The sequence below is a fragment of the Somniosus microcephalus genome, chromosome 17 (assembly GCF_052327205.1).
Source record: "Somniosus microcephalus isolate GS21.2 chromosome 17, FLI_Smic_1.0, whole genome shotgun sequence".
NCBI lineage: Eukaryota > Metazoa > Chordata > Chondrichthyes > Squaliformes > Somniosidae > Somniosus > Somniosus microcephalus.
The window spans coordinates 61,389,272-61,415,235 of NC_141003.1; the positions used below are offsets into that span (position 1 = coordinate 61,389,272).

The following is a 25,964-nucleotide window of genomic DNA, read 5'->3' on the forward strand; positions in this document are numbered from 1 at the left end:
TTAAATACCACCACTGTGGAAGTGCATGCCCTCAGCTTGCTCTCTCCTTCGAGAACGGTAGTATAGTGGTAATGTCACTGGGCTAGTAATCCAGAGGCCTGGACTAATGATCCAGAGACGTGAGTTCAAATCCCATCACGGCAGCTGGGGAATTTAAATTCAGTTAATTAAATAAATCCGGAATAAAAAGCTAGTATCAGTAATGGTGACCATGAAACTATCGGATTGTTGTAAAAACTCATCTGGTTCACTAATGTCCTTTAGGGAAGGAAATCTGCTGTCATTACCTGGTCTGGCCTATATGTGACTCCAGACCCACAGCAATGTGGTTGACTCTTAACTGCCCTCTGAAATAGCCCAGCAAGTCACTCAGTTGTAAAAAACTGCTACGAAAAACAATAAAAATAAAACCGGATGGACCACCTGGCATTGACCTCGGCACCGGTTACGGACACGGCAATGGCACACCCAGCCCAGTCGACCCTGCAAAGTCTTCCTCACCAACATCTGGGGACTTGTGCCAAAATTGGGGGAGCTGTCCCACAGACTAGTCAAGTAACAGCCTGACATAGTCATACTCAGCGAATCATACCTTTCAGCCACTGTCCCAAACTCCTCCATCACCATCCCTGGGTATGTCCTGTCCCACCGGCAGGACAGATCCACCAGGGGTAGCGGCACAGTGGTAATACAGTCGGTAAGGAGTGACCCAATGAGCCCTTAACATTGACTCTGGACCCCATGAAGTCTCATGGCTTCAGGTCAAGCATGGGCAAGGAAATCTCCTGCTGATTACCACCTACCGCCCCCCTCAGCTGATGAATCAGTACTCCTCCATGTTGAACACCACTTGGAAGAAGGGCACAGAAGGTACTTTGAGTGGGGGACTTCAATGTCCATCACCAAGAGTGGCTCGGTAGCACCACCACTGACCGAGCTGGCCAAGTCCTGAAGGACATAGCTGCCAGTCTGGGCCTGCGACAAGTGGTGAGAGAACCAACACGAGGGAAAAACCTACTTGACCTCGTCCTCGCCAGTCTACCTGTCGCAGATGCATCTGTCCATGATAGCATTGGTAGCAGTAACCATCGCACAGTCATTGTGGAGACGAAGTCCCGTCTTCACACTAAGAACACCCTCCATCGTGTTGTGTGGCACTACCACTGTGCTAAATGGGATAGATTCAGAACAGATCTAGCAGATCAAAACTGGGCATCCATGAGGTGCTGTGGGCCATCAGCAGCAGCAGCATTGTATTCCACCACAATCTGTAACCTCATGGCCTGGCATATCCATCACTCTACCATTACCATCAAGCCAGGGGACAACCCTGGTTCAATAAGGAGTGTAGAAGAACATGCCAGGAGCAGCACCAGGCGTACCTAAAAATGCGGTGCCAACCTGGGGAAGCTGCATCACAGGACTACATACATGCTAAAAAGCAGAAGCAGCATGCTATAGACAGGGCTAAGCGATCCCACAATCAACGGATCAGATCAAAGCTCTGCAGTCCTGCCACATCCAGTCGTGAATGGTGCTGGACCTTTAAACAACTAATGGGTGGAGATGGCTCCATGAATATCCCCATCCTTAATGATGGTGGAGCCCAGCACGTGAGTGCAAAAGACAAGGCTGAAGTGTTTGCAACCATCTTCAGCCAAAAGTGCCGAGTGGATGATCCATATCGGCTTCCTCCTGCAGTCCCCACCATCACAGAAGCCATTCTTCAGCCAATTCGATTCACTCCACGTGATATCAAGAAACAGCTGAGCGTACTGGATACAGCTAAGGCTATGGGCCCTGACAACATCCCGGCTATCGTGCTGAAGACGTGCTCCAGAACTAGCTGCACCTCTAGCCAAGCTGTTCCAGTACAGCTATAACACTGGCATCTATCCGACAATGTGGAAAACTGCCCAGGTATGAACTGTCCAGAAAAAGCAGGACAAATTGAATCCGGCCAATTACCGCCCCATCAGTCTACTCTCAATCATCAGCAAAGTGATGGAAGGTGTCGTTGACAGAGCTATCAAGCAGCACTTACTCACCAATAACCTGCTCACCGATGCTCAGTTTGGGTTCTGCCAGGACCATTTGGCTCCAGACCTCATCACAGCCTTGGTCCAAACATGGACAAAGGAGCTGAATTCCAGAGGTGAGGTGAGAGTGACTGCCCTTAACATCAAGGCAGCATTTGACCAAGTGTGGCATCAAGGAGCCCCAGTAAGACTGAAGTCAATGGGAATTGAGGGGAAAACTCTCCACTGGCTGGAGTCATACCTAACACAAAGGAAGATGGTTATGATGGTTGGAGGTCAATCATCACAGCCCCAGGACATCGCTGCAGGAGTTCCTCAGGGCAGTGTCCTAGGCCCAACCATCTTCAGCTGCTTCATCAATGACCTTCCCTCCATCATAAGGTCAGAAGTGGGGATGCTTGCTGATGACTGCACAGTGTTCAGTGCCATTCACAACTCCTCAGATAATGAAGCAGTCCATGCCCGCATGCAGCAAGACCTGGACGACATTCAGGCTTGGGCTGATAAGTGGCAGGTAACATTCGTGCCACAGAAGTGCCAGACAATGACCATCTCCAACCAGTGAGAATCTAACCACTGCCCCTTGACATTCAACGGCATTACCATCGCCGAATCCCCCACCATCAATATCTTGGGGAGCACCATTGACCAGAAACTTAACTGGACCAGCCACATAAATACTGTGGCAACAAGAGCAGGTCAGAAGCTGGGTATTCTGTGGTGAGTGTCTCACCTCCTGACTCCCCAAAGCCTTTCCACATGGCACAAGTCAGGAGTGTGATGGAATACTCTCCACTTGCCTGGATGAGTGCAGCTCCAACAACACTCAAGAAGCTCGACACCATCCAGGACAAAGCATCCCGCTTGATTGGCACCCTATCCACCACCTTAAACATTCACTCCCTCCACCATCGGCGTACCGTGGGTGCAGTGTGTACCATCTACAAGATGCACTGCAGCAACTCACCAAGGCTTCTTCAGCAGCACCTCCCAAACCCACGACCTCTACCACCTAGGCCAGAAGTGCCGAGTGGATGATCCATAATGGCCTCCTCCTGAGGTCCTCACCACCACAGAAGCCAGTCTTCAGCCAATTCGATTCACTCCACGTGATATCAAGAAGTGGCTGAGCACACTGGATACAGCAAAGGCTATGGGCCCCGACAACATAGATAAGGGCAGCAGGCACATGGGAACACCACCACATCCAAGTTCCCCTCTAAGTCACACACCATCCTGACTTAGAAGTATATCGCCGATCCTTCATCGTCGCTGGGTCAAAATCCTGGAACTCCCCCCCTAACAGCACTGGGAGTACCTTCACCACACGGACTGCAGCGGTTCAAGAAGGCGGCTCACCACCACCTTCTCAAGGGCAACTAGGGATGGGCAATAAATGCTGGCCTTGCCAGCGACGCTGACATCGCATGAATGAATAAAAAAAAACACACACACTCGTCTCAAATACCACTGCTATGGGAGTGCGTGCTCCCAGCTCGTTCTCTCTCCTGTACTGTAGATTGTATGTATTTCTCTCTCTCATGTACACTTCTGTTTTCATAGCCAGCAGCCAAGGAATAAACTACACACCTGAGACACAAACTTCCATAGTGCGGGACACAGACTGGTTTGCACTGTATTGGTGCAAAGGGCACTCACTGGGTCCTCTGCCTTGCAATCTACAGAGGACCTGGGTGCTGGTTGGAATCCGGGAAGCGAGGCTTGGAGTGACAATCATGTGTTGAGTGGGCCCTTGGAACAGTGTAGAAGGAACTGGGCAATGATCAAATGCAGGAGAAACAGCCCAAGACAAGTAGTGGTCTCTCCTAAACAAGGGCTGGCCACAGCCAGACCTGTAGAGAGACAAACGGCTCCCCTCAGATAGGAAGGGGAGGAAGGGCAGAGACACGAGCTAGGAGAGTGGGCAAAAGAGGGAGTGGCAGCAGACAATACCCAGGGAATATAACCACTTAATAACTCAGCTCTGGAGAAGACAGGTGAGCTGAGGTTCAAGGGCCCTTTAATAAGTGTTATCACATTATCACTGCAGGATGATACACTCATTCAATAAGGATTCTGAGCCGAGCCTCAAACCCACATCCTGTCCTTCACCAAAATCACCAGCACATTACCGCATTCTCCCTTCCTGAAACCCCTCTGCCACTGACCCCACATTCACTTCTTCATCACCACCAGGCTCAACTCTACAGTAAAGCTCCCTCTACACTGTTCCACCAAACACTCCCAGATCAGGTACAATATGGGTTAGATACAGAATAAAGCTCCCTCTACACTGTCCCATCAAACACGCCCAGACCAGGTACAGTATGGGTTAGATACAGAGTAAAGCTCCCTCTACACTGTCCCATCAAACACGCCCAGACCAGGTACAGTATGGGTTAGATACAGAGTAAAGCTCCCTCTACGCTGTCCCATCAAACACGCCCAGACCAGGTACAGTATGGGTTAGATACAGAGTAAAGCTCCCTCTACACTGTCCCATCAAACACTCCCAGGGCAGGTACAGCACGGGTTAGATACAGAGTAAAGCTCCCTCTACATTGTCCCATCAAACACGCCCAGGGCAGGTACAGCAAAGGGAGGCGGAAGGTTGAAATGGAGTCACTGATTTTCAGAATCTTGGTCCCCAGCCAAACCCTGCTGGTTAATCAGGACAGGGCTCATTTTGTTTTCTGAGGGTGTCAGATTGAAAATTAAGCAGCTGAGAGACTGAGTTGTGCATTCCGACATGAATCATCAATGATTAAGTTCTGTGTGCTGGAGTTCACTCCTGCCAGCACATTCCAGAGCAGAATGAGGTCTCTTGCTCTGCGTAAAGGGTGATGGGGACATGGGACGCGTGATCTCCTACTCCGTGTAAAGGGTGGTTGGGACACAGAACATGTGACCTCCTGCTCCATGTAAAGGGCGGTGTGGAGATGGGACACGTGATTTCCTGCTCCGTGTATAGAGCGGTGTGGAGACAGATCACATGATCTGCTGCTCCATGTAAAGGTCGGTGCGGAGACGGGACACGTGATCTCTCTTGATTTTCCAGCCTTTCTCTGCTGTTACCGCTGATCCCAGGGACTGCCAGGAGCGGCTGAGGGTAAACCCCGGGGCAGAGGGCAGAAGTCTAACTGGTGTAGCATTTGGAAGGATGAGGGATGGGCTCTGGACACACTGTCCGGTGAGGGATGGGGTCTGGACACACTGTCCGGTGAGGAACTGACTCTGAACACACTGTCCGGTGAGGAACTGACTCTGAACACACTGTTCGGTGAGGGACTGACTCTGAACACACTGTTCAGTGAGGGACTGACTCTGAACACACTGTCCGGCGAGGGACGGGCTCTGTGAACACTCTCTATATTGGATGTTTGTGATTACCTTTTCTTTTTTACTCAGGTGATGTGTTGTCATGTGAAATGAAATCAAATGAATCAACAACAATGTCAGGTGACCCAGAGTCACTTATGAAGTCAGCTGATATTCCAATACCTGAGGTCAAATCAGTTGCCCCCAAGATATCTGAGGTCAATTCAGCCCATCCCAAACCATTCGAGGTCAAGTCAGCTGATCCCAAACCAGCCGAGGTCAAATCAGCTGATCCCAAACCATCTGAGGTCAAGTCAACTGATCCCAAACCATCTGAGGTCAAGTCAGCTGATCCCAAGGTGTCTGAGATCAAGTCAGCTGATCCCAAACCATCTGAGGTCAAGTCAGCTGATCCCAAACCATCTGAAGTCAAGTCAGCTGATCCCAAACCATCTGAGGTCAAATCAGCTGATCCCAAACCATCCGCGGTCAAGTCAGCTGATCCCAAACCATCTGAGGTCAAGTCAGCTGATCCCAAACCATCTGAGGTCAAGTCAGCTGATCCCAAACCATCCGAGGTCAAGACAGCGGAACCCAAACCATCCGAGGTCAAGTCAGCTGATCCCAAGGTGTCTGAGATCAAGTCAGCGGAACCCAAACCATCCGAGGTCAAGTCAGCGGAACCCAAACCATCTGAGGTCAAGTCAGCTGATCCCAAACCATCTGAGGTCAAGTCAGCTGAACCCAAACAATCCGAGGTCAAGTCAGCTGATCCCAAGGTGTCTGAGATCAAGTCAGCGGAACCCAAACCATCCGAGGTCAAGTCAGCGGAACCCAAACCATCTGAGGTCAAGTCAGCTGATCCCAAACCATCTGAGGTCAAGTCAGCTGAACCCAAACAATCCGAGGTCAAGTCAGCTGATCCCAAGGTGTCTGAGATCAAGTCAGCGGAACCCAAACCATCCGAGATCAAGTCAACTGAACACAAACAATCCGAGATCAAGTCAGCTGATCCCAATGTGTCTGAGATCAAGTCAGCGGAACCCAAACCATCCGAGATCAAGTCAACTGAACACAAACAATCCGAGATCAAGTCAGCTGATCCCAATGTGTCTGAGATCAAGTCAGCGGAACCTAAACCATCCGAGATCAAGTCAACTGAACACAAACAATCCGAGATCAAGTCAGCTGATCCCAATGTGTCTGAGATCAAGTCAGCGGAACCCAAACCATCCGAGATCAAGTCAACTGAACACAAACAATCCGAGATCAAGTCGGCTGAACCCAAACAATCCGAGGTCAAATCAGCTGGTCCCAAACCATCTGAGGTCAAGTCAGCTGATCCCAAACAAACCGAGGTCAAGCTAACTGATTCCAAACCAACTGAGGTCAAGTCAGCTGATCCCAAACCATCCAAGGTCAAGACAGCGGAACCCAAACCATCCGAGGTCAAGTCAGCTGATCCCAAACCATCCGACGTCAAGCCAGCTGATCCCAAACCATCCAAGGCCAAGCCAGCTGATCCCAAACTATCCGAGGTCAAGCCAGCTGATCCCAAACTATCCGAGATCAAGTCAGCTGATCCCAAACCATCCAAGGTCAGGACAGCTGATCCCAAACCATCCGAGGTCAAGTCAGCGGAACCGAAACCACCCGAGGTCAAGCCAGCTGATCCCAAACAATCCGAGGTCAAGCCAGCTGATCCCAAACTATCCGAGATCAAGTCAGCTGATCCCAAACCAACCAAGGTCAAGCCAGTTGATCCCAAACTATCCGAGGTCAAGCCAGCTGATCCCAAACTATCTGAGATCAAGTCAGCTGATCCCAAACCAACCAAGGTCAAGCCAGTTGATCCCAAACTATCCGAGGTCAAGCCAGCTGATCCCAAACTATCCGAGGTCAAGCCAGCTGATCCCAAACTATCCAAGGTCAAGACAGCTGATCCCAAACCATCCGAGGTCAAGTCAGTGGAATCCAAACCATCCGAGGTCAAGTCAGCTGATCCCAAACCATCCGAGGTCAAATCAGCTGATCCCAAACCATCCGATGTCAAGTCAGCTGATCCCAAACCAATTGAGGTCAAGTCAGCTGATCCCAAACCAATTGAGGTCAAGTCAGCTGATCCTGAAGTATCTGCTATGATATCAGCCAATCTAGAACTACGTGATATGGTGACGCGTGTCCCTAAATCTTATGACCAATTAGTAAGCGATCCTGTATCATGTGATATGAGGTCAGTGGGTCCTGAATCATGTGACAATGTGCTGGGTGTGTTGGAATTGGATGAGTTGAGGTCACAGATCGAGCAGCTACGAAAGGAGTTGGACAAAGCTCGGGAGCAGGCTGCCCGACACCAGAAGAACTATCTGGATTTACAAGGTAGGAGTGATTCATAAAGAACACGAAGGGATGTTGGGAGATGAGACCAGGCACTGTACGCTCCGTGCTCAGTCCTGGGAATGTGCCAGTGGCTGGGGGGTGGGGGGAATGGGCGCTGAAATTTGGTGGAGGGCTGTGGGTGGGTGGGCGTTTGGGTGGGGCTAGGCGCAGAGTTTGGGGGGGGAAGTTTGGGGGGAGCTGGGCGCGGGGGGTTCGGGGGCAGGGGTTTGGTTGCGGGGATCGGGTGGGGCCGAATTTTGTCTCAGATTTGACGCCTTCAAGGAGAAAAATCAGCAGAATTTTTCTGAGTTTTGAGGGAAGCCCAAACAATGGACAGAGGTGAGGAGCTGAATCCATTCTCATTACAGCGGAGATTGAGGAGAGATATTAAAATAATGATGAAGTCATTGATGAGGAGGTTTTCTGTACAGAAGCTGCAGAAAACAACCAACTTGAAAGAGGGGGTGAAGGGTTCCTCTCCCCAATGGGGGACTGGATGGGGCAGTGACTTTTCACCCTTTGAGCCCCGGGGTCACATCAGACTCAAACATTGCATGCAGTCTCAGAGGCAGCTGTAAAGGTCTACCAGAAATTAATTTGGGAGAATTGTAGTGAGAGCCCACAATACACACAGCCCTTACGTTGGCACGAAATTGCCAATCTCACGCAGAGGTCACTGGGCAGAATCATTCACACTGGTACAGCAAGAGGTGTTCCTCTGAGCTAAGGGCTGGGCCACATTTAGAGGGAGCTTTACTCTGTATCTAACCCGTGCTGTACCTGCCCTGGGAGTGATTGTTGGGACAGTGTAGAGGGAGCTTTACTCTGTATCTAACCCGTGCTGTACCTGCCCTGGGAGTGTTTGATGGGACAGTGTAGAGGGAGCTTTACTCTGTATCTAACCTGTGCTGTAGCTGCCCTGGGAGTGTTTGTTGGGACAGTGTAGAGGGAGCTTTACTCTGTATCTAACCCGTGCTGTACCTGCCCTGGGAGTGTTTGATGGGACAGTGTAGAGGGAGCTTTACTCTGTATCTAACCTGTGCTGTACCTGCCCTGGGAGTGTTTGTTGGGACAGTGTAGAGGGAGCTTTACTGTGTATCTAACCTGTGCTGTAGCTGCCCTGGGAGTGTTTGATGGGACAGTGTAGAGGGAGCTTTACTCTGTATCGAACCCGTGCCCGTACCTGACCTCTGACCTTTCTGAAGGGTTGCTGGAGGAGCAGCGATTGGTCAACGTGCAACAAACTGAAAACTTCGCCAAACAGATCCAGCGTCTCCAAGGTGAGTGACGTATTTTGGGATCGACTTGTGCTCTAAAGCAGTGTGCTAGAGACTGTTTGCTGAGCGAGGCTCGGGTTAAGGAATAGGAAATGGAGCAATGCGGAGAGCTATAATGCCAGGCGAGGGCAGGTGCTGAGTGGGGTCCAGCAGGGCGCCTGTTGTTTCTATGATTCTATAAAGTATGATCGTGACCCAAATGCAACATTATCAAATTTTCAGCCAACACCAAAATAGTGAGAGCAGCAGACACAGTGCAGCGAGCGAAAGATTCCTGGAGGATTCAGACCACTTACGCCATTGGGCAGACAAATAGCAGATGAAAATGAACATTGATAAATGTAAAGGATTGTTTAAAGGTTGGACCAACGTGCATCATAAATATGCAATGGATCGGTTTGAATAGGCCAAGGAATGGGTGTGGGGTGATGAGAGAATCCTCACTTTCAATGCCTGGACAAGTTGGCAAATAAACACAGCTTGATTACTGGTAGACTGCTGGGATTTATAACCAGACAGTGAAGCACAAGACTACAGAGGGTGTGTGAGGACTTCACAGTGTACTGGGAGACCTCACTTGGATAGTGAATACAGTTCTGGTCACCATATCACATAAAGCTCACACATGTGTTGGAGCGAGTGCAAGAAAAGCCATCGCAGTGTAAAGGGAAAACTCGGAGGAGCCTTCAGAGGAAATATCTCCAGTCTAAAAGAAGAAAGACTTGCATTTATATAGCGCCTTTCACAACCACAGGTCAGTGTTTGACTGACGAGCATCAAAGCACTTAAGAGAAGGCTTGAGGTGTACATGAGGGAGACGTGACTAGAGGGATACTGGGGTCAGGGTGGGAAGAGGTAATTACGATGGAAGGAGGCTAATGCGCATTATAGACCAGTTAGGTTGAATGGCCTGTTTCTGTGGTGTCGATTATATGTAATTATGAAGGACGGCCCAAAGCGCTTTACAGCAAATGAAGTACTTTTGAAGTATAGTCATTGTTGCAATGGAGACGAGGTGGTTGTGGGGTATCAAGGAATATAAAATATTAAATGAAGCTGATTAACAGATCTCCTGTGGGGCATGTGCTGAGGGGGTGCCCAACATCAGTGGCATGGCAGGCGGAGGTGGGGGTGAGATCAACTCATCATCAATGCCGCTCAGGCACTCCATTCAAATGACTCGACCTGAACCAGAAGATGAGCAAGGCGAGTGACACCTGTAGTGACAGGGCGAGTGACACCTGTAGTGACAGGGTGAGTGACACCTGTAGTGACAGGGCGAGTGACACGTAGTGACAGGGCGAGTGACACCTGCAGTGACGAGTCGAGTGTCACCTGCAGTGACAGCTTGAGTGACACCTGTAGTGACAGGGTGAGTGACACCTGTAGTGACAGGGTGAGTGACACCTGCAGTGACAAGTCGAGTGACACCTGTAGTGACAGGTCGAGTGACACCTGTAATGACAGGGTGAGTGAAACCTGTGGCGATAGGGAGAGGGACATCTGTAGTGACAGGTTGCGTGACACCTGTAGTGACAGGTCAAGCGACACCTATAGTGACAGGGCGAGTGATACCTGTAGTGACAGGGCGAGTAACACCTGCAGTGACAGGGCAAGTGACACCTGTAGTGAGAGGGCGAGAGACACCTGTCGTGTCAGGGTAAGTGACACCTATAGTGACAGGTCGAGTGACAGGTCGAGTGACAACTGCAGTGACAGGGCGAGTGACACCTGTAGTGACAGGGCGAGTGACAACTATAGTGACAGGGTGAGTGACACTTGTAGTGACAGGGCGAGTGACACCTGTAGTGACAGGGCGGGTGACACCTGTAGTGGCAGGGCGAGTGACACCTGTCGTGACAGGTGGAGTGACCCCTGTAGTGACAGGGTGAATGACACCTACAATGACAGGACGAGTGACACCTGTAGTGACAGGTTGAGTGACACCTGTAGTGACAGGTCGAGTGACACCTGTAATGAGAGGGCGAGTGGCACCTGTAGTGACAGGGCGAGTGACACCTGTAGTAACACGTCGAGTGACACCTGTAGTGACAGGTCGAGTGACACCTGTAGTGACTGGGTGCATGACACCTGTAGTGACAGGTCCAGTGACACTTGTATGTGACAGGGCGAGTGACACCTGTAGTGACAGGGTGAGTGACACCTGTAGTAACACGTCAAGTGACACCTGTAGTGACAGGTCGAGTGACACCTATAGTGACGGGTCGAGTGACACCTGTAGTGACTGGGTGCATGACACCTGTAGTGACAGGTCCAGTGACACTTGTATGTGACAAGGCGAGTGACAGCTGTAGTGACAGGGCGGGTGACACCTGTAGTGGCAGGGCGAGTGACACCTGTCGTGGCAGGGCGAGTGACACCTGTCGTGACAGGTGGAGTGACCCCTGTAGTGACAGGCCGAGTGACCCCTGTAGTGACAGGGTGAATGACAACTACAATGACAGGACGAGTGACACCTGTAGTGACAGGTTGACTGACACCTGTAGTGACAGGTCGAGTGACACCTGTAATGAGAGGGCAAGTGGCACCTGTAGTAACACGTCGAGTGACACCTGTAGTGACAGGTCGAGTGACACCTGTAGCGACTGGGTGCATGACACCTATAGTGACAGGTCCAGTGACACTTGTATGTGACAGGGCGAGTGACACCTGTAGTGACAGGGCAAGTGACATCTGTAGTGACAGGGCGAGTGACACCTGTAGTGACAGGTCGAGTGACACCTGTAGTGACTGGGTGCATGACACCTATAGTGACAGGTCCAGTGACACTTGTATGTGACAGGGCGAGTGACACCTGTAGTGACAGGGCGAGTGACACCTGAAGTGACAGGGCGAGTGACACCTGTAGTGGCAGGACGAGTGACACCTGTACTGACAGGTCTAGTGACACCTGTAGTGACAGGGCGAGTGACACCTGTAGTCACAGCTCGAGTGACACCTGTAGTGGCAGGGTGATTGACACCTGTAGTGGCAGGGTGAGTGACACCTGTAGTGGCAGGGTGAGCGACCCCTGTAGTGACAGGTCTAGTAACACCTGTAGTGACAAGGGCGAGTGACACCTGTAGTGACATTGCGAGTGACAGCTGTAGTGACAGGGCGAGTAACACCTGCAGTGACAGGGCGAGTGACACCTGTAGTGTCAGGGCGAGTGACACCTGTAGTGACAGGGTGAGTGACACCTGTAGTGACAGGGTGAGTGACACCTGTAGTGGCAGGGCGAGTGACACCTGTAGTGACAGGTCGAGTGACACCTGTAATGAGTGGGCGAATGACACCTGTAGTAACACGTCGAGTGACACCTGTAGTGACAGGTCGAGTAACACCTGTAGTGACTGGGTGCATGACACCTGCAGTGACAGGTCCAGTGACAATTGTATGTGACAGGGCGAGCGACACCTGTAGTGACAGGGCGAGTGACACCTGTAGCGACAGGGCGAGTGACACCTGTAGTGGCAGGGCGAGTGACACCTGTAGTGACAGGTCTAGTGACACCTGTAGTGACAGGGCGAGTGACACCTGTAGTGGCAGGGCGAGTGACACCTGTAGTGACAGGTCTAGTGACACCTGCAGTGACAGGGTGAGTGACACCTGTAGTCACAGCTCGAGTGACACCTGTAGTGGCAGGGTGAGTGACACATGTAGCGGCAGGGTGAGCGACACCTGTAGTGACAGGGCGAGTGACACCTGTAGCGACAGGGCGAGTGACACCTGTAGTGGCAGGGTGAGTGACACCTGTAGTGACAGGTCTAGTGACACCTGTAGTGACAGGGTGAGTGACACCTGTAGTGGCAGGGCGAGTGACACCTGCAGTGACAGGTCTAGTGACACCTGCAGTGACAGGGTGAGTGACACCTGTAGTCACAGCTCGAGTGACACCTGTAGTGGCAGGGTGAGTGACACCTGTAGTGACAGGGCGAGTGACACTTGTAGTGTCAGGGCGACTGACACCTGTAGTGACAGGGTGAGCGACACCTGTAGTGACAGGTCAAGTGACACCTGTAGTGACAGGTCGAGTGACACATGTAATGACAGGGCGAGCTACAACTGTAGTGACAGGGTGAGTGACACCTGTAGTGACAGGGCGAGTGACACCTGTAGTCACCGCTCGAGTGACACCTGTAGTGACAGGGCGAGTGACACCTGTAGTGACAGGGCAAGTGACAACTGTAGTGGCAGGGTGAGTGACACCTGTAGTGACAGGTCTAGTGACACATGTAGTGACAGGTCTAGTGACACCTGTAGTGACATGGCGAGTGACACCTGTAGTGACAGGGCGAGTGACACCTGTAGTGACAGGGTGAGCGACACCTGTAGTGACAGGGTGAGTGACACCTGTAGTGATAGGTCGAGTGACACATGTAGTGACAGGGCTGTTAGATCCGTGATTCTGAGAGTATGATGTTTTTCAATAACTACACGGATACTGTAACTTAACAATCAACAGGTGTTTACTGGAGTAGGGTAGTCTCAAGACTGGGGGTACAGAGGCATGCTCAAGGCTTATATACAGGTGTGGTCACTGCCGGTACTACAGTATACAGGAGCTGTAAAAGTAGTTCTCTCTTAAAGGTACATACACTACAATTCCTCCCCTTTTAGATTAGCAGTACCCATAATATTCAAATAACAATTAACACTTTAACATGTACATTAAACAACAATAGTCCATTTATAGATTCAGTCTTTGGGGCGGCTTCCTGATCCTTTCAGGATAGCGCCTTTCCAGAGGTTCTTGTTCTTGGTGCGGAGGCGATTCTGGCCCCTTTTTGTCAGTTAGTTCATCGGTTTCCACTGCTACTGGTTCTGAGGTAGATGCGACCGGTATGTCGGGTTCATCCCCAGGTACGCGAGACATGGGGTTGACTCGTTCCTGTGACAATAAGATCTGATCGACGTGGCGTCTCACAATGTTCTCCCCGACATCCACTGTGTACATTAATGGCCCCTGCCTTGTGCATATCGTTCCGGGTTGCCATTTCTCTGTTCGGTAGTCACGGGCCAAGACTGGTTGTCCTACGTTGAAGCTCCTTGTCGGCTTCTCATTGATGTGCTGGAATTGTTTATCCTCAACATTTCTTTGCACATTTGGTCTGTGCAAATCCAGACGAGATCTCAACCTTCGGTTAAAGAACATCATGGCCGGGGTCTGGTTGGTAACTGCATGTGTTGCATTTCTGTAGGCTAATAAGAAATTGTCCACCGTATGCTGTAGTGGAATTTCATCGTCGCACATGGCCTTTATCGCGTTTTTAAAGGTTTGTACGAACCTCTCAGCCAATCCATTTGTGGCTGGATGATACGGGGCGGATGTGTAATGCCTTACCCCATTCCTTCTCATAAATTTCCGAAACTCTTCGGACACAAACTGTGGTCCATTATCAGAGCAAATCTGCTCTGGCAAGCCGTTCCTGGCAAATATGGTCCGTAGGACTGCAATCGTTTTCTCTGTAGTGGTTGAGGACATTTTTATCACCTCAGGCCATTTCGAATGAGCATCCACTGCTATTAAGAACATTGAGTCCATGAATGGACCAGCAAAATCAATACGCACCCGTTGCCATGGAGAGGAGGGCCACTCCCATGGGTGTAGAGGGGCATGTGGTGGTGCATTTTGGACCTTCTGGCATCCTGAGCAGCTCTTGGTTAGGTCCTCGATTTGTTGATCGATTTCCGGCCACCACACATAAGCCCTAGCAAGGCTTTTCATTTTCACTCCTCCCAGATGACCTTCATGAAGCTCATTTAGCACTCTCTCCCTTAACTTGGGTGGAATCACCACTCTGGATCCACACATCACTGTCCCCTGGCATACTGACAGCTGTTCTCTTCTGGATGAGAACACTGGCAACAGTGAGTCGCCATGTGTTGGCCATCCCCTCACCGTCAAATCATATACCCGAGATAGCATCGGATCATTGCGGGTCTCCTCTATATCCGCGTTCGTTACTGGCAATCGTTCAATTATTGACGAATAAAATATCTCGATAGGGTCCACTGCTGGTGCTTCCTCCACAGTAGGCAGTGGCAGGCGCGATAGCCCATCAGCCTTCCCATGCTGTTTCGTGCCTTTATATTCTATTTCATATTGATTCGCCCCTAGAAACAGGGACCATCTTTGTAACCGTTGTGCAGTCATCACTGGAACGCCCTTCTTAGGATTAAAGATGGAGACAAGTGGTTGGTGGTCAGTCAGCAAGGTGAACTTCTGCCCATGCAGATAGTGGTTAAATTTTTTTACTCCCCATACTAGGCTGAGGGCCTCCCTGTCAATTTGGGCGCAGTTGCGCTCGGCTGAGGTTAGTGACCAAGACGCAAAGGCTACTGGCCTCTCCAACCCGTCTGGGAATTTGTGCGACAGCACCGCTCCAGTACCATAGGGTGATGCATCACATGCCAAACGAATTGGTAGTGCTGGGTTGAAATGGGCCAACACCTCTTTTGATGTGATCAATTCTTTGCACTTCTGGAAAGCTCATTTACGTTCGTCATTCCACTTCCATGGTACCCCTGTTTGCAATAGGGTGTTCAGTGGGTGTAATACCGTAGACAAATTTGGTAAGAACTTATGGTAGTAGTTTACCAGCCCGAGGAACGACCTCAGTTGTGACACATTTTCCGGTGCTGGAGCCTTGACTACTGCCTCAATCTTTTCAGGGGACTTATGTAACCCCTCTTCATCGATAACATGGCCACAATACGAGATCTGCTTCTGGAAAAACTCGCACTTGTGGCGATTAGCTCATAGCCCATATTCCTTTAATCTGGTGAGCACCTTCTCCAGGTTGGCGAGGTGATCACTGTCATTTTCGCCCGTGACCAGGATGTTGTCCAAATAACACTGGGTCCCTGGAATCCCTTGCAGGACTTGATCCATCGCCCTTTGCCAAATAGCCGGAGCCGATGCTACCCCGAACACCAGACGGTTGTATTGGTAGAGACCTTTATGAGTGTTGATCGTGAGGTATTGTTTCGAGGCTTCTTCTACCTCCATTTGCAAATACGCCTGGGCTAGATCAATTTTGGTGAAGCGTTTACCTCCAGATAGCGAGGCGAAAATGTCCTCAATTCGTGGAAGCGGATATTGTACCGTGTGAAGGACTGGGTTCACTGTCACCTTAAAATCCCCACAGATGCGGACCTTCTTTGGTTCCCCAGGCGTATTACTCAACGACCTCTTCATTACAGGAACGATGGGTGTAGCCCACACGCTCCAGTATACTTTGGACAGTACTCCTGAACGTTCCAAACCTTACAGCTCTGCTTCGACGGCTGGTCTGATCGCATAAGGCACTGGTCTGGCCTTAAGAAACTTTGGGCTTGCATTTTCCTCTATTTTAATCGTTGTTGTTATGCCTTTTAGTGTTCCGAGTCCCTCCTGGAACACTTCTTTTGCGTCAGTTAGCATTTTTGACAGTCGTCCAGGTGTGACGTCATCATCCTTTTTGGCCTCAACCTTCAGTGCCTGTATGGAATGCCAATCTAATTGTATCTTCCGGATCCATTCACGCCCTAGCAGTGGTGGTCCTCCATCTGGCAATACATATAAGTCCATTTTAGGTATTTCCTGGCCTTTGTATATCACTTTCACCCTTATTTTTCCTTTGGGGTAGACTTTTTGCCCCATGTACGTCTTCAAGACAATCTCTGTAGCTTTCAAGGGTATATGTGAAAATAGCCGCTTGTAGTCCCTTTGGTTTATGACTGTTAGGGCTGATCCTGTGTCCAATTCCATTTTCACTTGGACTCCGTCTATCTTGAGTGTAACCCAGATAGTCTGGTGATCCTCCATTTTGGTTACCTTATGTAGTTTCAGACAACCCAGCTCCTTGCTTCCGGAGTCTGTATCACTTTTCTGTTCGTCTGAACTACTGTCCATCACCTTATGTACCTTTTTGTACTTCTCCTGTGGAGATTTCTTGCTGTTGGTTTTCTTCCCAGACCTGCAGACTCTTGCTACGTGTCCTGCTTTTCCACACTGTCTGCACACTTGGTCCTTGAACCAACAATCCTTCTGGTCGTGTGTTGTTCTGCCGCAGCGATAACACTTCCCTGTTCCATAGGACATTTCATTGGTGCCATATTCTTGCGGTCTCCATTGTATCTCTGCAGCGCTCCTTGCGGCTGCTTCGTGTGATACTGCCATACTGAAAGCCTTGTCCAGCGCAAGATCCTTTTCTGATAGAAGCCGTTTCTGGGTTCCTTCACTTTGAAGCCCACACACAAACTTGTCCCTTAACGTATCTGCTAGTCCCACTCCAAACTGGCAGAGTTTCGATAGCTTGCGCAGTTCCGTTAAGTACTCAGCATTGCTTTCGTCTTTATGTTAGTTCCTTTTATGGAACTTAAATCTTTCTACTATCAGCAGCGGTGTGGTGTTTAAGTGGCCCTGTAGGATTTCTACTATGCTTTCAAAATTCTTATTCACGGGCTTCTCTGGGGTTATTAGGTTTCGCAGTAACCCATAAGTTTTTGCACCCATGGAATTTAACAAAACCAGTGCTTTCCTAGCATCTGGCACTTCATTCGCCCTGCAGTACACCTCAATACGTTCCACATATGTCGCCCAATCTTCGACTTCATTGTCGAACGTAGAGATACTGCCACTCTTCGGCATCCCTGGGTGTGATTTAACTGTCAAAAATGGCGTCTCCCGCGCTATCCCTTCTTCTCCGCTGGCACAAAATGGCGTCTCCCGCGCTTTCCTTTCTTCCCACGCTCGTCACTCTTCTCCGCTGCGGCTTCTAAAAATGGCGTCTCCCGCGCTCTTCCTTCTTCTCCGCGGCTCAATGGCGTCTCCCGCGCTCTCCCTTCTTCTCCCCGCGGACACTGTTCAGCCCTTGAGCCCTGGCTGTGCTCTGTGCGTTTTTTTTTCTGTGCGCCTTTCCCGTTTCCGCCGCTCGGTCCTGAACCCGGCTGCTGCTTTACCCTCTCTCCGTTTTGCTTTTCCTCGACGCCGCTCGGTTTTCAACCCCTGGCTGCGCCCTGTGCGCTTCACCCTCTATCTTACCCCGTCGGCGCTGCTCGGCTTTTTCTCTGCCGTCGGTCGGCTCCAGCCGCTGCTGTCCGGGAAGGGTCTGCGCTGTACCTGTCGTCAGTCTGTTGCTGATCGTCGTGGCTGGGGAACCAAGCCCGGCTCTCCACAGCCTCCCCTGCGATGTTCACTCTCTGCCGGACGACTGGGCGGTTGCTCGTGATCGACGCCCGTGCTTCTGGCCTCGACTTTCTTCCACCGCCCTCCCGGAGTGAATCCTCGAAGGGAAATGCAGAGTTGCAGGTAGATTCGAATCGACACTCGTCGCCACTGTTAGATCCGTGATTCTGAGAGTATGATGTTTTTCAATAACTACACGGATACTGTAACTTAACAATCAACAGGTGTTTACTGGAGTAGGGTAGTCTCAAGACTCGGGGTACAGAGGCATGCTCAAGGCTTATATACAGGTGTGGTCACTGCCGGTACTACAGCATACAGGAGCTGTAAAAGTAGTTCTCTCTTAAAGGTACATACACTACAAGGGCGAGCTACAACTGTAGTGACAGGGTGAGTGGCACCTGTAGTGACAGGGTGAGTGACACCTGTAGTCACTGCTCGAGTAACACCTGTAGTGACAGGGCGAGTGACACCTGAAGTGACAGGGCGAGTGACACCTGAAGTGACAGGGCGAGTGACACCTGTAGTGACAGGTCGAATGACACCTGTAGTGACAGGTCGAGTGACACCTATAGTGGCAGGGCGAGTGACACCTGTAGTGACAGGTTGAGTGACACCTGTAGTGACAGGTCGAGTGACACCTATCGTGGCAGGGCGAGTGACACCTGTAGTGACAGGTCCAGTGACATCTGTAGTGACAGGGTGAGTGACACCTGTAGTGACAGGTCGAGTGACACCTATAGTGGCAGGTTGAGTGACACCTGTAGTGACAGGTCGAGTGACACCTGTAGTGACAGGTCGAGTGACACCTATAGTGGCAGGGCGAGTGACACCTATAGTGACAGGTCGAGTGACACCTGTAGTGACAGGTCGAGTGACACCTATAGTGGCAGGGCGAGCTTCAACTGTAGTGACAGGGTGAGTGACACCTGTAGTGACAGGGTGAGTGACACCTGTAGTGGCAGGACGAGTGACACATGTAGTGACAGGGTGAGTGACACCTGTAGTGACAGGTCGAGTGACACCTGTAGTGACAGGTCGAGTGGCACCTATAGTGGCAGGGCGAGCTTCAACTGTAGTGACAGGGTGAGTGACACCTGTAGTGGCAGGACGAGTGACACATGTAGTGACAGGGCGAGTGACACCTGTAGTGACAAGGGGATTGACACCTGTAGTGACAGGTCGAGTGACACCTGTAGTGATGGGGCAAGTGACCCCAGTAGTTACAGGGCTTGTGACACCTGTAGTGACAGGTGGAGTGACATGTGTAGTGACAGGGTGAGTGACACCTGTAGTGTCAGGGCGAGTGACACCTGTAGTGGCAGGGCGAGTGACACCTGTAGTGACAGGTCGAGTGACACCTCTAGTGACAGGCGAGTGACACCTGTAGTGACATGGTGAGTGACACCTGTAGTGTCAGGGCGAGTGACACCTGTAGTGTCAGGGCGAGTAACACCTGTAGTGGCAGAGCGAGTGACACCTGTAGTAGCAGGGTGAGCGACACCTGTAGTGACAGGGTGAGCAACACCTGTAGTGACAGGTCGAGTGACACCTGCATTGACAGGGTGAGTGACACCTGTAGTGACAGGTGGAGTGACATGTGTAGTGACAGGGCGAGTGACACCTTTAGTGTCAGGGCGAGTGACACCTGTAGTGACAGGGCGAGTGACACCTGTAGTGACAGGGCGAGTGACACCTGTAGTGACATGGTGAGTGACACCTGTAGTGACAGGGCGAGTGACACTTGTAGTGTCAGGGTGAGTGACACTTGTAGTGTCAGGGTGAGTGACACCTGTAGTGACAGGGCGAGTGACACCTGTAATGACAGGGCGAGTGACACCTGTAGTGACGGAGTGACACCTGTAGTGTCAGGGCGAGTGATACCTGTAGTGGCAGGGCGAGTGACACCTGTAGTGGCAGGGCGAGTGACATCTGTAGTGACAGGTCTAGTGACACCTGTAGTGACAGGTCTAGTGACACCTGTAGTGACAGGGCAAGTGACACCTGTAGTGACATGGTGAGTGACACCTGTAGTGACAGGGCGAGTGACACTTGTAGTGACAGGGCGAGTGACACTTGTAGTGACAGAGTGAGTGACACCTGTAGTGACAGGGCAAGTGACACCTGTAGTGACATGGTGAGTGACACCTGTAGTGACAGGGCGATTGACACCTTTAGTGACAGCTCGAGTGACACCTGTAGTGATAGGGCGTGTGACACCTGTAGTGACAGGGCGAGTGACAACTGTAGTGACAGAGTGAGTGACACCTGTAGTGTCAGTGCGAGTGGCACCTGTAGTCACAGCTCGAGTGACACCTGAAGTTACGGCGAGTGACACCTGTAGTGACAGGGCGAGTGACAGCGGGAGTGACACCTGTAGTGTCAGGGCGAGTGACACCTGTAGTGACAGGGCGAGTGACACCTGTAGTGGCAGGGCGAGTGACATCTGTAGTGACAGGTCTAGTGACACCTGTAGTGACAGGTCTAGTGACACCTGTAGTGACAGGGCAAGTGACACCTGTAGTGACATGGTGAGCGACACCTGTAGTGACAGGGCAAGTGACACTTGTAGTGACAGGGCGAGTGACACTTGTAGTGTCAGGGCGAGTGACACCTGTAGTGACAGGGTGAGCGACACCTGTAGTGACAGGATGAGTGACACCTGTAGTGACAGGGTGAGTGACACATGTAGTGACAGGGTGAGCTACAACTGTAGTGGCAGGGTGAGTGACACCTGTAGTGACAGGGCGAGTGACACCTGTAGTGACAGGGCGAGTGACACCTGCAGTGACAGAGTGAGTGACACCTGTAGTGACAGAGGCAGTGACATCTGTAGTGATAAGGCGATTGACACCTGTAGTGACAGCTCGAGTGACACCTGTAGTGATAGGGCGAGTGACACCTGTAGTGACAGGGCGAGTGACACCTGTAGTGACAGAGTGAGTGACACCTGTAGTGGCAGGGTGAGCGACACTGTAGTGTCAGGGCGAGTGACACCTGTAGTGTTAGGGCGAGTAACACCTGTAGTGGCAGAGCGAGTGACACCTGTAGTGGCAGGGTGAGCGACACCTGTAGTGACAGAGGGAGTGACACCTGTAGTGGCAGGGTGAGTGACACCTGTAGTGGCAGGGTGAGCGACACTGTAGTGTCAGGGCGAGTGACACCTGTAGTGTCAGGGCGAGTAACACCTGTAGTGGCAGAGCGAGTGACACCTGTAGTGGCAGGGTGAGCGACATCTCTAGTGGCAGGGTGAGCGACACCTGTAGTGACAGGTCGCGTGACACTTGCAGTGACAGGGCGAGTGACACCTGTAATGACAGAGTGAGTAATACCTGCAGTGACAGGTCCAGTGACACCTGTAGTGGCAGGGCGAGTGACACATGTAGTGACAGGGCGTGTGACAACTGTAGTGACAAGGCAAGTGACACCTGTAGTGACAGAGAGAGTGACACCTGTAGTGACAAGGGGATTGACACCTGTAGTTACAGGGCGTCTGACACCTGTAGTGACAGGTCGAGTGACTCCTGTATTGACAGGGTGAGTGACAGCTATAGTGACAGGGCGAGTGACACCTGTAGTGTCAGGGTGAGTGACACCTGTAGTGGCAGAGTGAGTGACACCTGTAGTGACAGGTCTAGTGACACCTGTAGTGACAGGGCAAGTGACACCTGTAGTGACATGGCGAGTGACACCTGTAGTGACAGGGCGAGTGACACCTTCATAGATTCGTAAAAGATAGGAGCAGGAGTAGGCCATTTGGCCCTTCGAGCCTGCTCCGCCATTCAATGAGATCATAGCTGATCATCCAATTTCAGTACCCTGTCCCTGCCTTCTCCCCATATCCCTTGATCCCTTTAGCCTCAACAAATATATCCAACTCTTTCTTGAATATATTTAATGAACTGGCCTCCACCGCCCTCTGTGGCAGAGAATTCCACAGGTTCACCACTCTCTGGGTGAAGAAATTCCTCCTCATTTCAGTCCTAAATGGCTTACCCCTTATCCTTAGACTATGACCCCTGGTTCTGGACTCCCCGGCCATCAGAAACATCCTTCCTGCAACTAGTCTGTCCAGACCTGCCAGAATTTTATAGGTTTCGATGAGATCCCCTCTCAATCTTCTAAACTCCAGTGAGTATAAGCCCAATTGACACAATCTCTCCTCATATGTCATTCCTGCCATCCCAGGTATCAGCCTGGTGAATCTTCGCTGCACTCCCTCCATGGCAAGAACGTCCTTCCTCAGGTAAGGTGACCAAAACTGCACACAATACTCAAGGTGCGGTCTCACCAAGGCCCTGTACAACTGTAGCAAGACATCCTTGTTCCTGTACTCGAACCCTCTTGCTACGAAGGCCAACATACCATTTGCCTTCTTAACCGCCTGCTGCAACTGCATGCTTACCTTCAGCGACTGGTGCACAATAACACCCAGGTCTCTTTGCACTTCCCCTTCTCTCAATCTATTGCCATTCAAATAATAATCTGCCTTCCTGTTTTTGCCACCAAAGTGGATAACCTCACATTTATCCACATTATAGTGCATTTGCCATGTTTCTGCCCAATCACCCAACCTGTCCAAATCGTACTGGAGTTTCACGACATCCTCCTCACAGCTTACCCTCCCACCCAGCTTTGTGTCGTCTGCAAATTTGGAGATATTACATCCAATTCCCACGTCCAGATCATTAATATATATTGTGAACAGCTGGGGTCCTAGGACCGATCCTTGCGGTACCCCACTAGTCACTGCCTGCCACTTGGAAAATGACCCATTTATTCCAACTCTTTGCTTTCTGTCCGCCAACCAGTTCTCTATCCAAGTCAATACCTTGCCCCCAATCCCATGTGCCTTAATTTTGCACGCTAATCTCTTATGTGGGACCTTATCGAAAGCCTTCTGAAAGTCCAAATACACCACATCCGCTGGTTCTCCCTTATCTATTTTACCAGTTACATCCTCAAATAATTCCAGTAGATTAGTCAAGCATGATTTACCTTTTGTAAATCCATGTTGACTTTGTCCGATCCTGTCACTGCTTTCCAAGTGCTCTGCTATTACATCTTTTATAATAGACTCTAGCATTTTCCCCACTACCGATGTCAGGCTTACCGGTCTATAATTCCCCGCTTTTTCTCTACCACCTTTTTTGAATAGTGGGGTAACATTAGCTACCCTCCAATCCATGGGTACCGTTCCAGAGTCTATCGAGTTCTGGAAGATGACCAGCAATGCATCTACTATCTCTAGGGCCACTTCCTTAAGTACCCTGGGATGTAGACCATCAGGCCCTGGGGATTTATCGGCCTTCAGTCCCATCAATTTTCCTAACACCATTTCCATACAAATACTGATTTCTTTCAGTTCCTCCCTTTCATCAGACCCTATGTTCCCCGGCATCTCTGGGAGGTTATTTGTGTCCTCCTTTGTGAAGACAGAACCAAAGTATGTATTTAGTTGGTCTGCCATTTCCTTGTTTCCCATTATAAATTCCCCTGATTCTGACTTTAAGGGACCTACGCTTGACTTCACCAATCTTTTTCTCTTCACATATCTATAAAAGCTTTTACAGTCAGTTTTTATGTTCCGTGCTAGCTTACTCTCATATTCTATTTTCCCTTTCTTAATTAATCCCTTTGTCCTCCTTTGTTGACTCCTAAACTGCTCCCAATCCTCAGGATTATTGCTTTTTCTAGCCAATTTATATGTCCTCTCCTTGGATCTTATGCTATCCCTAATTTCCCTTGTTAGCCACGGTTGAGTCACCTTTTTTGTTTTATTTTTATGCCAAACTGGAATGAACAAATTCTGTAGCTCATCCATTCGGTCTTTGAATGTTTGCCATTGCCTATCCACCGTCAACCCTTGGAGTGCCATTCCCCAATCAATCCTACCCAACTCGCTCCTCAGACCATCGTAATTTCCTTTATTTAAATTGAGGACCCTTGTCTCTGAGTCAGCTACTTCATTCTCCATCTTAATGAAGAATTCTATCATATTATGATCGCTCTGACCCAAGGGGCCTCGTACAACAAGATTGCTAATGAATCCTTTCTCGTTACATAATACCCAGTCTAAGATGGCCTGATCTCTGGTTGGTTCCTCGACATATTGGTCCAGGAAACCATCCCGTAAACACTCCAGGAATTCCTCCTCCACAGTATTGTTACTAATTTGGTTGGCCCAATCTATATGTAGATTAAAGTCACCCATGATGACTGCTGTGCCCTTATTGCACGCTTTTTAAATTTCCCTTTTAATGCCATCCCCAACCTCCGCCTTACTGTTTGGAGGTCTATATACCACTCCCACTAATGTTTTTTTCCCCTTAGTATTTCTCAATTCTACCCATACAGATTCCACATCATCAGAGCTAATATCCTTCATTACAATTGTATTAATCCCTTCTTTAACCAGTAATACTACCCCACCTCCCTTTCCTTTTTGCCTATCTTTCCTAAATATCGAATACCCCTGAATGTTGAGTTCCCAGTCTTGGCCATCCTTGAGCCACGTTTCCATAATCCCAACCAAATCATATTCGTTTACCTCTATTTGCGCAGCCAATTCATCCACCTTATTACAAATGCTCCTCGCATTAAGACACAAAGGGCTAAAAATTCAGTTTGGGGCGCCCAGCTCGCCTGGGCGCCGGAATTACCGCTGCGCGCGGAGCCACTTGCGCCAGCGGGATATTCAGTTTCAGCGCCCCAAGTGGAAGTCGGCCGCTAAACAAGGGTTTCGGCGCCCCGCTTGGGGCGCTGAAACTGAATATCGGCGCGCAAAGTGCCGCAGCGCCACCCGCTGCGGCACGGCAGCCTGCGGTACTGCAGGCCTTCCTCCCACTCTTAAGGGGGAGGTGCCTGCAACAGCGCGATCCCCGCTCGCGAGTGCCGGCAAATGAGCCCGGCACCAAGGAGAAGTGCCGGGCTCTCGGGAAACAGCCGGCAATGCCGCGGGGGGGCGGTGTAGGAGGCCGGGGACGGAGGTGCGGGCAGGCGGCCGCCGAAAAAGCAGCCGGCCGCACCTCCACCTTAACTCGCCCCACTACCGCCACAGGTAGGCCCCTGTGTACCGGTCGCTGTTTGCGGCCAGCGCGGAGGAGGCGGCAGCGACCAAATATGGCCAGCGGGGCGATAGCGGGGCACTGCGCACACCGATGACGTCATCGGTGTGCGCTGCGCACACCGATGACGTCATCGGTGGCGGCGCAGGGCTACAGGCTAACGCCGCCATTAGCGCCCCGCTAAATATTGCGGTGGTTGTGGCCAGAGGCGCAAAAGCCCTCTTTGGGCGCAAACTGGTGGCGCAGGCCACTGAATTTCTAGGCCAAAGCCTTCAGGCTTGTTTTTTTAACGCTCTTAGACCTATTAGAATTATTATTTACTGTGGCCACGTTTGATTTAAACTGTTGATTTCCCTGACTGCCACTTTTGTTTTTCTCCTTCCTATCTTTTGCTTTTATCCTTGTTTTCCTTTCCTCTGTCTCCCTGCTCAGGTTCCCAACCCCCTGCCATTTTAGTTTAAACCCCCCCCGAACAGTGCTAGCAAACCTCCCCGCAAGGATATTTGTTCCGCTCTGGTTCAGGTGCAACCCGTCCGACTTGTACAAGTCCCACCTTCCCCAGAAGCAGGCCCAGTGATCCAGAAAACTAAAGCCCTCCCTCCTGCACCAACTCTTTAGCCACGCATTCATCTGCTCTATCCTCCTATTCCTATACTCACTAGCACGTGGCACCGGGAGTAATCCAGAGATTACAACCTTTGAGGTCCTATTC

At 50.6% G+C, this 25,964-nt stretch overlaps 1 protein-coding gene across 1 annotated transcript in view; it reads left to right on the forward strand.

Moving 5' to 3' along the window:
- Positions 1 to 25,964, forward strand: part of LOC147105772 (uncharacterized) — a 232,055-nt gene that overhangs the window by 54,732 nt on the left and 151,359 nt on the right. Inside the window, 2 exon segments of the mRNA XM_086010942.1 lie at positions 5,448 to 7,736; positions 8,942 to 9,016. Of these exon segments, the coding sequence (XP_085867068.1) occupies positions 5,448 to 7,736; positions 8,942 to 9,016 (2,364 nt within the window).